The 12,530-nt window shown below is 33.8% G+C and overlaps 1 protein-coding gene across 1 annotated transcript in view; it reads left to right on the top strand.

The window, feature by feature from the left end:
- Positions 1–12,530, top strand: part of LOC142332961 (uncharacterized) — a 71,756-nt gene that overhangs the window by 39,622 nt on the left and 19,604 nt on the right. The window contains exon 2 of the mRNA XM_075379682.1: positions 11,464–11,525. Within this exon, the coding sequence (XP_075235797.1) occupies positions 11,498–11,525 (28 nt within the window). The 5' untranslated portion in view covers positions 11,464–11,497. The remainder of the gene's footprint in view (positions 1–11,463; positions 11,526–12,530) is intronic.

Below are 12,530 nucleotides of genomic sequence, written 5' to 3'. Positions count from 1 at the left end.
ACGATCTAGGCGTGATAAATTTAGTTTATTGAATGTCATATATATTTTGGTTGTTAACGGGGTGCGCCTACCCGTTTTAGAATATATGACACGTGAACGATGGAACACGAAGCAAGTGGTGTGTGGCACCACGCTTAGTTCGCTCACGCAATTAGGTTATCTCTAAGAGCTAGTTAGGATACTGGTCGCTAAAATGATTCGAGGCTCAGTAGCCTTTTGTGGCACAGACATTCGATCTCACGCTTTAGGGCGACCGAATGGGGTGGTGGAGGGAGAAATGCCATGCAAATCAAATACCCGCGCGAATTAAATACGGTATGCGCGCGCGCGCTTTAGTTAATAGTTATTGAATTAAATTAACGAAAACATATTTCATTTTGATAAAATGATAAATGGTTTAAATTAAGTTGAGTGTGTAAGCCGTGCATCAGAAACAACCCAAAATTGTCAGTTTTTTTTATTATCAGGGTAACACCTAGACATTGGGAGAATAAAAGTCGACTCTTACTGAACATACGTTTAGGCTGGTCAACGAATAATCGTTGATTTCTATCGGGCTGATTTATTCTCAATAAAAATGTCCATATAATACGAAGGTTAGTGGTTGACATGAATATACATAATCTAAACAGGGTTAAGTACAATCTCTAGATAGAATTGAATTGTCTCGCGCGGGAATTCCTTGGTGGTATATCGTTTTTCTCAGTATTTACTCACACTTTTTAACTTTTATTCTTTCTTCCCAATTTTCTTTCTCCAAGCGTAGTTGGACTTAATTACTTATAGGCCTCGAAACGGAAAGGACTATCTATAGATAAATGAAACAAAGTATATTTGCAGTTTACTCGTATTCTGTCTACAGTGATTTATTTTACAACAAAGAGGAAACCGCTTAATATTTATCCTTTAATTAAGAAACAGTTACAATGACACAATTGTTCCTTCCGTTAACAATTTTTTCCTTCAAGTAAAAAGGATGAAAACTTATGTTTTTTATTTCAACCAAGCACGATAACTACATCCTGTGTCCTTAAGAATTATATACCGATGTTATTCATAAATTTTATCTAATATAATTATTGTTTAGTTTTAAAGATTTTTGAATTAATCTATTTTTTTTTTTTTTTTTTTAATATGATGAATCGTACGTATTACATATAAATATAATTTTTTATACAGAGTGTATCACGAAGTTCTCCCGCAAAGATAAGTATTTATCTTCGCGAGGTACAGCTAGTGAAAGATTTCGCTCTGATTTCAGCTACTCCGATGAAAATTTTTAGGACGTTAATTAAGGGCCAGAATTGGTAATTTCTTACGGTTTTTGACCTGAAAAATTGAATAAAATAAGGTCCCAGAACCGTATCTGCAGCAGATTGAGAAATCTGAGTTGAAAAACAATAAACTGGGGCTAAAACCCTGTTTTTTTTTATGTTTGACGTATAATAACTTCGTTAAATTGGTAATAAACGCTTAAAATTTTAAAATTAACTTATAGAAAGTTTAATTCTGAACAAAATGATTTAAGATACGTTGAATAAAACAAAGAAAAGTTAGAAAAATTCGAATTTTATTTACAAACAGAACGCTAGATTAAAGTGCATAATACGTACCAGAAAACAATACTAGGGGGCTGTGCCCCCTGGTCAGCATTCTTCTTACCATTTTATAATATAGGAAAACCAACTTTTGCTCATATCTGAACTCAGAATTGAGGTAAAAGTCTGGGTGAGACCTCATTAGCTGTGATTTGATTCTCCGAGTGTATTTCAGCCATTGCCCGTCCCAGTAGATGCAATGTCTCGAATTTTTGCAATTTTCGTTTTTTTCGGCAATTTTCTTACCATTTTACAATATACGGAGGACTAAGTATTTTATAGTGCTGTTTTCAACAAGGTTTTATTATGGTTTCACCTGATAAATCCAGGCAAATGCTGGATCAGTTCCTTTCACTTTATATTGTTCATAAATAATATTTTTATTAAATAATAAAAACATTACAATACCAAAAAAAAATCAAAATGATGAAAAATAATGACAAAAAGTTCAACTAACAAGTATATAATAAATCGTATTGCATATCGTAAACAGTACACGTTGTTTTCATTAGCATTTATTCTATACTTATTTATTTTTATAAAATTTCTAAAAACTTAGGACCTTTTTCGGTAACCGGGTAACACTTTTTTCTTTAAATCGGTGAGAATTTGGAGAGATTTGCTGAGAAATTATAAATATAATCCCAAAATTAACCTACGCTTGCTAGTCAAGGTTAGCAAACGAAACGAGCGTAAGGTTAAGTTTGGTTACATTGTATTTATAATTACAATCAATAATGTGTATATTGTAACTGTCGGGTACATTTGGAAGACCCATATTTTAATAAAATCGACGAGTAGAAATAAAAAATGTACTAGACCGATCCGTGATTATGTAAAATTTGTCCTCTGTCGGTAAAAATGTTATTTGGTTATGATAATATAAACGTAAAAATGAGCGGTTTATTGTTATTTTTGAAAAAAAAAGAAAAAAAGCGGTACCCGCTTACCGAAAAAGGTCCAAAATTTATGTCTACAATGGTTTTTTTTTTAAACAAAATGTAATAAAATAATAAGTATAATAAATGTTAATGTAATCAACGAACTGTTTATAGTACACACAAAATAATCTATTATACAGTTGTTACTTCATTTTTTTCCGCTAGATGGTAGCGCTTGTATCAAATTAAAAATGTGAGCACACGCAACAAACCAACACAACTAGCCGGTCAGGCTTGCTTCGCTCGCCGGACCGTCTAGCCAGGGTCCTCCGCCCCCTTGGACCCTCGATGCTTTCGTATCCTCATGTTTCTGACAATATTAAGTATTTTACAGAAATATTTGAAGAAAAGATATATTAGTACGTAGAGAATATTTTTCTGAACATTTTGGTGTTATAATGTTTAACGCTAGCCGTATTGATAACAGGGAGTTGACTTAGGGGTGGCTCAGCCGGAGCACACAAACGACTCTCTCCCGCTAAATAAAAAATACTTTTTTTTTACTGCTAAATATTAACTAAATCCATTTCTTTTATTATTGAAATAAATAAATAAATAAAAATACAAATATAAAATATAAATAAAAATAATCTACGGTTAGAAATTAAATTAAATGTAATCTGTAAATTAATTGACAAAGGACTGGTTCTAGCGGAAGAGAGTCGTGAATGGATCAGAGTGCAACGGCTCTCTCATACTAAATAAAGAATCATTTTTTTTCTTACTGCTAAATATTAACTAATAATCCCTTCTTTTATTAATAAAATTAATAATAATTAAATAAAAATATAAAGTTTAAAAATTAAATTAAATAATCTGTAAATTAATTGAAAACGGACTGCTTCTACAGAGAAAGAGTCGTGTGCAGCCGCCCGGCGCACCACTATTGGTCCGCTCTGCGCCAATAGCAGCTAATAAAATAAATAAAAATTTAAGCATATACGACAAACAAACAAACCCACCACCATCATTTTTATAGAGAGTGAAATGTTCGAACATAAACCATTTTATAAACATTTCTTGGCACGTTTCTGTACTGTTTTCCTTGGCACTTTTTAATTCTTCAAGGTTGCTCAGCCGCATCCATAATGCGGACAATTAATTCCTCAAGAAAATGTATTAACAAAGTTATTGTCCAAATTTGATTTTCGAACATGGCGCCGTCTGGTATAACTATTATATATAATTTAAAAAAAACAGCTTACCAAATTCCAGTTTGATTTCCTCAAGCGCTTTCGGCTATTCTGCCATCTTCAAGAGGAATATAATTATTATTAAAATGATAAAACTACCATAACTGAATCCTATATTTAACAATTGATCGTCGTTTTAAAAGTTTAATTGTTATGAGTTTACTCATAACAATACGGACGTAGTCAGTTAAACTTTTGATGAATAATAAATTGTTATATATATAATTCAATTATGGTAGCTTTATAATTTTAATCATAATAATATTCCTCTTGAAGATGGCAGAATAGCCGAAAGCGCTCTAGGAAATTAAACGTAGTTGTTTTTTTAAAATTATATATAAAAATTATTGTACTTCAAACATAAAAAAACAAACACCCCGTTTGAATTTTTAAAATCGAACGATTGTTTGCAGAGATATTATAAGAGCACCCACTCCACCTCCCAAACGAGCGTACCAGCGGCACCCTGTTTGTTACTAGTTGATGGCGATTGGTCTAGCCTCATATGAAGTGCTTGCATCACCTCACCACTCAGCCTCACACGCAGTCCCCATGGAAAGCCCATTACTTAAATTTATTTAATATTATTTTATTTAACGTACATTAAATTCTATTATTATTTTTTAACATTATTCATTCGATTGATTCGAATCATTCAGTTCAAATCCAGCTCATAAAGCGATACAAGTTCACAGTTCACTAATCCAATTCATTAAAGTTTGTGTTTCAACCGGCAAATATCCCCTTACTGTATATCCCCAGTGTATTTTACCCGAATTTACTGGTTTTTAACCCACCATATTTCTCAAAAACTACCGCAGATACGATTCTGGGACCTATTTAATTCGATTTTTCAGGTCAAAAACCACAAAAAAAATCACTAATTTTGCTCCTTAATTAACGTTCACAAATCCCATTACGACCTCATTTCACCGGGATAGGTAGCTGAAATCCGAGCTAAATCTTTACCCGTAACTCACAAACGAAGCATTTCAGGACATATGTTTAATTAACTTTTTCTCAGAAGATACATTCTTACACATTTAAAATAACGTAGTTCTAAAATGTACAAATAATTAATTTTTATAACTATTCGGTAAAGTTAACGAGTTATATATCTAGAGACAGATTTGTCATATAAATAAATATCATCGATATAAAAACCTTCGATAAAATACGAATGGAAAAAATGTAATTTCCATTTAAAGAAACTTTAAACGTACGTTGGCCTATAGTTACGTCGTTATAAGGCTATCTGTTTGGTCTGCCTACTAGACCAGCGTTTTCCATTCGGTAACCGAGGTGTACAAATCGAGGTGTAGGTGTGTGTGTTCACTGGGCGTAAACGGGTTAGTAATGTTTAACCCAAAACTATACAGAAAACAATAGGTTATATTCATAAAATATAAACATAAATTATGCTAATACTCTACGTAAACTTACAACTCATTGTTTTTATGTAAACAATGGACAATGCAATATATATATATATATACGTATATACAGTTTAAATAATTGCATAGTAGTATATTGTAGTAATGAATCAAATAATAATAACAATAATTTACATTATTCACAAAATCCTTGCAACAACTGCATTAGAAAAGAACGCATTTTCTTACAAAAGATAAAATTTTTATACTCTTCGCTTACTTGGTAAATGTATAATGTTCTAATTGAACTAAACAAATACAGTCTTGTACCTATGAGACTATAGTATCACCGAGTGGCGATATATTTGTAGATACTTTAAATGAAATATATATTTTATTCCTTTTGAAATTTATCCAAGGATTTTAAAAACAGGTTTTTTAAAAGCAAAAAATCAAAAACGTACTGAGGAAACAGCAATATCTATTGAGAGAACAACGTTAAATTGAATCCGGCGGTGTTAAAAAGTGGATTTTCATGCATTTTATACCGAAAATACGTTAACAAGAAATCATATATAATTTATCTTTAAGTAATTATAACTATATTTACTTTCTTTTACGAAGTACAAGGAAGTATTGTGATCGCGAAAAATTTCGGTTTTCATGTTTCAACGGAAATATCAATTTTGACTAGTTTCGGCATGTTTTCTGTACGTACATATCTCGCAAAACTCAAAAAAGATTAGCTGTATAATATTGTAATTTTGGATTTACGAGTGTTGTAAACAACTAGTTACGCACCTCTCCTTTTGACTGCAAACGACTTGATCAAAAATGCCCAAAAAATAATTTGGATTTTAGTCTTTTTCTTAATTGCAGTAATAAGCCCTCATTGAGAGCCTTTTAACGATATATCACAAGCGGTACTTATTTTCATTGGTTCCAGAGTTATAGCCAAATGAAATTTTAATTAATGAAATATTTGGATCTTACAAGGGGAAGGTACATCGGTTCGAATCAGAATTCATCACCTTTCTTTTTTGACTTTTTTTTTTTAATTTAAGTATATTGATTTATTAATAATTATTAACCTCTGATTGTAAAAAAAATTTACAATAAATAATAATTCCATAACAATAATGAAAAAAATCAGAAGTTATTATTGAAATATAAAATTTGTTGTGCTTTTAAAAATGTGTACAAGTAATTTAATAGGCGTATAAGAAACTCATGTGGTGTTCACATCAGATTTTTGAATACTGCTATCAAAAAATACGATGGAAATAAGGAAAAAACAAATAAATCTCAAAAAATAAACTCCTAATTTAAAATAAACAACTTTTATATGAAAACATACTGTCATTTTTTCTTAAGAATTCATTCAAATAAATGTTACTGTAACACGATAAATATATATGAAGTGTTTGTTGTACCATTCATGCTAGACACGTGTATACACGATTCTTTTGTTTTTATAACCTACTAGCCGACTCGTCTCGCCAGAATCTGGACTCTCGGAGCACAGGTCACCCCAGGCGAATCCCGGAGCCAACTCAGGAGCACCTCGGGACCTTCCGGGGCTAAGGAACCTACCCCATGGCCGCAGAGTTCGTTTCGCTCGCCGTTTCCAATTCGCCAGGGGACCGGCGCCTTGGACACCCGTAGAGCTTGCTTCTGTCGCCATTCTCATCTCTTTCTTTTTCCTGTTTTTATCCCCCGGGAATTACCGTTCAGATATTACTTCAGAGGATGATATGTATGAGTGTAAATGTAGTATTGTTCAACCATTCCTGAGATGTATGGTTAATTGAAACCCAACCACCAAACAACACCGGCATCCACGATCTAGTATTCAAATCCGTATAAAAGTAACTAACTGGCTTTACTAGGACTTGAACGCTGGAACTCTCGACTTCCAAATCAGCTGATTTGGGAAGACGCGTTCACGAATAGACCAACCCAGTGGGTTAACCGCCATTCCCATCTACCGAGAGGGCTCAACCCACTGAATCCCCGCACTGTACGTTATTCTCATGTGTGTGAGAATAATACTGATAAATAATAATTATAGTATTCAGGCTTTATAGAAACCTGAAAAAGAAACTAAATTACCAAAGATAGAATATAGTAACTATGATTACTAAAATACACACCCCTTTGACGACGAAAAGTTATAATAACGAAAAAATATAATAATGAATCTATTTTTTCCTTAATGAATATCTTTAATACACAATTTTACCCTCCTTGGAGGCGAAGATATTAAAAATATTTTTAATATCTTAACCTTCCAGGCAGCTAGGACCTCGGTCGGTGGCTTAAAAACCTTCCCTGAGATAACAGATTATATCCTGCAAATTTGAAAGTAATAGTTCGATCGGTTTTCGCGTGATGCGGTAACAAACAAACTTTATTTATATATACTGATTTCCGAATAACCGTGATCTGTTAGATCGAGAGTGTACCTGACGCACGCAAAGGTTAGTTTTCAATCTACTAACAAATACCCCGTTTGAATTTTGAAAATCGGACGATTATTTGCAGAGATATTATAAGAGTACCCCATTGCATATCCCAAAACTGCGTTCCAAGGCCCTCCGTTTGTATAACCCAAACCTGAAGTTGTAAAAAACGTGTTTTTTCGGTTTTTCACCGGAAAAAATTGATTTTCGTCTGTATTGCATTTGGAAAAGTTGTTAATCTCAAAAAAACAGACAACTTTTATTCAAACAATTTTCTTGTACGACTTACCGTTTTGGAGCTGTAGCTTGTGAAAGTGTGAAAATGTTGTGAATTGGGCACGTATTCGAAACCGGTTTAGTCGTTTACAACGTTTTTTACAACTTCAGCGCCACTTAGTATTTCAATTTCAAATTATACGGCATAACTTCAAAGACATTAATTGTAGAGCAGAATGTCCTCTACAGTTTTTTGTTTGAAAAACTTTTCTCTAAAATGCATAGATTCAGAGAAAAACGCATTTCAAAAACTTTTTGATTTTTTCAAAAATCTATGGGAGGTGGATGTTAAAAATCTGGAGTTAAGCTTCCCTCATCACCCCTAACGCATGGACAAAAGATCAATCGGTAGGTACGGATTTTCAAATACAGCCTATTTGATGACAAATTGCCTGTACTAAACCTTACACAGCTTTCTAATTGGCGATTTTAACATTAAAAATGCTTTTATTTTCAAAATAAACGTTTAAAAAACAAAAAAATTTCCGATAAAATTTTGGAGCCCCCCCGTATTAATTAAAAATAATAATAAAGATAAATACATGGTAAATATCTTGTAATAATTTTTATTTTAATGCTCCGTCAAAAAAATATTCCAAAATCCAAATATTTTGGATTTTGGGCACTTTGGTCAAGTCGATTGCTATCAAAAAGGGTAAGTGCACAATTAAATGTTACAACAGTCCTACATCCAAAATTTCAACATTCTACGCCTAATCGTTTTTTGAGTTATGCGAGATACATACGTACAGACGTCATGCCAAAACTAGTCAAAATGGATTCAGGGATGGTCAAGAGGAAATTCCCGTTGAAATCAGAAAACTGATTCTTTACTTCGTACAAGGATATAAAAATCGAGATTTATTGGCATTTAATTATTTTAATCGGTCCCACATTATTTTTATTGGTAACTGAACTGGTCCCTGGGTTACTGAATTCACTGCTGTTACAATTCGATTTCGCATATATTCAAGGGTAGGAGGCTGACTCGGTAAGCCTACCGGGTTGATCTAGTGGTTCGGTTTTATGTTGCTCACTCTGTATATAGATAGCTTTTGTCAATAAGCAATGTAGAATCGCGGTAAGAAATATATATTTTTTAATATTAAAACCGATGTTAATACAAAAAACACAATTACGTCCGTCAATACGATTAGTGTACCTCAATAAATACTTTGAAGCAATAATTACAAATAAATAATAAAATAAAATCCAAGATACATTAAAATAAAAATAACGTTTCACAATCAACACATCTGTTGTATGCTCCGGCTATGTTAATTAACTTGTGCGTTTCAACCGAAACGATCTGTGTAATACACACGCGCGCGCGCGCGCACTAATTACTAATACACATACCAGGCGTATGAGTAATTACGTTTTCCTTCTTTGTGATAAACACTGGTTGGCTCACTCGCAAATAAAATTACTTGGTCAACGATATCATGACAAATTCCGTTATCTTTTATAGCTTGAAAAAAACTGACAACACGGTTTCTGATGCACGTCTTTACAACTGTAATTTCATAACTTACACAGGACAAATTTCGCTTTTACAATAGGCAGACTGGTTTAGTTACCAGGCTTACTGCACCAGATACCGAGAAAACCGGGCGATCTAGTTTGAGACCCGCCGAGACCGAGTTACTTTTTTTCACTTTACATATTATTCACTTATTTAAGTGTATCGCTCAACCCGTGACGTCACAACATAGCACGCGAATACAACAGAATTTTTTGGGGTGCGATTTTGAAAAAATATTTTTTTTTTGTTCCACATCGTCATCCCCTGTTGGTCTTTTAAATTGAAAATTTAAAGGCATCATTGCCCCGTCCGTATATACAGAGTCATTCACGGGAACTGGATGTTTTTGAAGTGAGTTGTACTCGGGCGTTCGTGATGGGAGGGGCACGTGGCTGGTGTCTGACGTTTCCTTTGTTCATAGCATTTACATTTTAGTCGTTGAGATGGAGCCGTGGACGCTAGACCAACGCCTGTACGCGTATGACAGTTTTGTGCGAAATGACGAATCCGTAACTGCTGTTCAGCGAGATTTCGGCCGTCAGTTTAATATCCATCGTAATGCAAGCGTCCCTTCTCGTAATACAATATTGCGATGCGTAAACAACCTTCGAACAAGCGGTTCAATATTGAAGAAAAAACCACCGGGTCCCCGACGAACTGCTAGCGCTCCGGAGAACATCCATTGAGTTAAGGGAAGCCGTTGTCAGAAGCCCACGCCGCTCTATTCAGAGGCATTCAGCAGCGCTTCAAATGAGCACAAGTACGGTAAGACGAATTCTGCATACATACCTGCATTTCCATCCTTACAAGATAGCCGTCGTGCGGCAGTTAAACGAGCAAGATTTCACGCAGCAATTACAATTTTGTCGACAAACGCTTACCGTTTCTGAGGAAAATGAAAATTTGTTATTGTTAATGAGTGACGAAGCCCATTTTCATCTGAATGGCTTCGTCAACAAACAGAATTGCCGGTATCGGGCAGAAAGAAACCCGCATCGGCTTCACGAGAAACCACTTCAGAGCCCAAAGGTGACTGTTTGGTGTGAAATAGGAAAGGTCTGTGTTATTGGACCGTATTTTTTTTTAAAGAAAATGACGCTACCGTAAGTGTAACAGCTGATCGTTACGTTGCGATGTTGAATAAGTTTCTTATTCCCGGTGAAACCGGGGAATCGATTTTCAAAATGCGTTATTCCAGCAGGACGGAGCTACAGCGCACACAGCGAGGGTAACGATGGCTGTTCTCCGTAACTTGTTTCCGGGGCGGATCATTTCCAGATTCGGCGACATTGCTTGGCCCCCTCGGTCCCCCGACTTGAGTAGTTGTGATTTTTTTCTGCGGGGGTTTCTGAAATCGCGTGTGTACGGCGATAAACCGCGTACATTGGAGGACCTAAAGATCGCCATCCGTCATCACGTCACCCAGATTGATGTAGTCATGCTGCAAAGAATTGAGGCCGGTTACCCTGAAAGGCTACAACAATGTATTGCCTAAAATGGACATCACTTGCCGGACATAATTTTTCGTTCACTAGTAAGTAACAAATGCTTTGATTTAACAAGTGTTTCAATACCAATAAAACTTTTTTAAAGTAAATATTCAATTTTTCACGGTTATTTTAAAAACATCCGGTTCCCGTGAATAACCCTGTATAAGTAATCTGACCAAGTTTGGACAAAATCGGTCCAGTAGTTCTCATATAAGGTAATTTAGAGGCCAACACCCAATACAAACAGGTACATACGAACATTAACGTCCGGTTTTTTGGGTTCCTTAGATATCAAAACGTAAAGATCCGGTGAAAACTCTATATGCCCAAACTGAACCGATTACAATACTTTCCGTTCTAGAGCTATACCACTATCTAGATGGGAAAGTAAAATTCTAGAAATATTTAAAATTATATATTTTTTTTTAACTTTGAATCCCGTTATTTAATGAAAATTGGCATTCATCCTTACATTTTTATCTACAAACTGCTTGCAATATCATATAACTCCGAAAAGTTCTGAATCTGACGTATTAAAAAATAAAATTTATAAATTTATAATTTTAAGATATTTATATTAATGTAGATTTTATTTCTTTTTTCAGGGATATAATAAAGAAGGAAGAGAGACGATAAAAAATGAAATTAATACTGATTTTTATATGCGGTAAGTTAAATAATAATATTAGCGTATACTTTAATAACTGAATTATGTAATTAAAAAACGAATTTAGCTCGGTTTATTGGTTATTAACCGCAGCTAGATAAGTACTGTCTATTTAACAACAAAAAAATAGGTTTTAAATTTAATAATTTTCAATGACCACTTTTTTTTTTACAGAACTATTCCTCCAGAAGAGTAGCATAATTATTTATATTTTAAGGCAATTTTTAAATTTTATTTATTATTTGTGAAGTTTATTTATTATTTTACAAATTGAAGAACAGCCAGCCTTCGTGGCACGAGTGGTAGCGTCTCAGCCTTTCATCCGGAGGTCCCGGGTTCGAATACCGGTCAGGCAAGGTATTTTCACACACGCTACGAATCATTCATCTCATCCTCTGAAGCAATACATAACAATGGTGGTCCCGGAGGTTAAACGATTTTAATTAGAGTAGAACAGCTTTTATAGTTCATGAAACTATTCGATTCAATCGCTTTTACCCGAGTTAATAGATATTTTAACCTCGAAAAAATTTACTACATCAAAGTATTGGAATGGATTTGGTAAAATTTGTAGAATATAATTATGCCCTAGCGGACACGAGGGATTTTTTTATTAACAAATTAAGGAAAAATTTTCAGTTTTTCAACAATAGCAGCTTTATTTTTAATCGCGTGTAAAAATAAAAACCACCAACATATAGCCGATAAATAGTTCTAATTCGCTCATGTCCGCTAAGTCACATTTTTCCGAACCCATTTCAACAATTTATTTGCTTTAGTCAATTTTATCCAGATTAATACTTTTTGAGTCTCTGTTGACCCGGCTAAATTTGGCCAACCCAGAATGTGTTGTTAGTAATAAAAAATAACAATTTACTTGTAAAATTATTCGTATAAACTTTTTATTCCTAATTTTTAAATTCTTTTTAACCGTATTACGTAAAAATAAAACTGAAGAACCAAAAATGTATGTAAACCATAATTATTTTATTTGTATCGCTTGTA

This window comes from Lycorma delicatula, chromosome 12 (assembly GCF_047948215.1).
Source record: "Lycorma delicatula isolate Av1 chromosome 12, ASM4794821v1, whole genome shotgun sequence".
In the NCBI taxonomy this organism is placed as follows: Eukaryota; Metazoa; Arthropoda; class Insecta; order Hemiptera; family Fulgoridae; genus Lycorma; species Lycorma delicatula.
The sequence above is the reverse complement of the archived record's forward strand: the minus strand, read 5'-3'. Positions and strand labels throughout refer to the sequence as shown.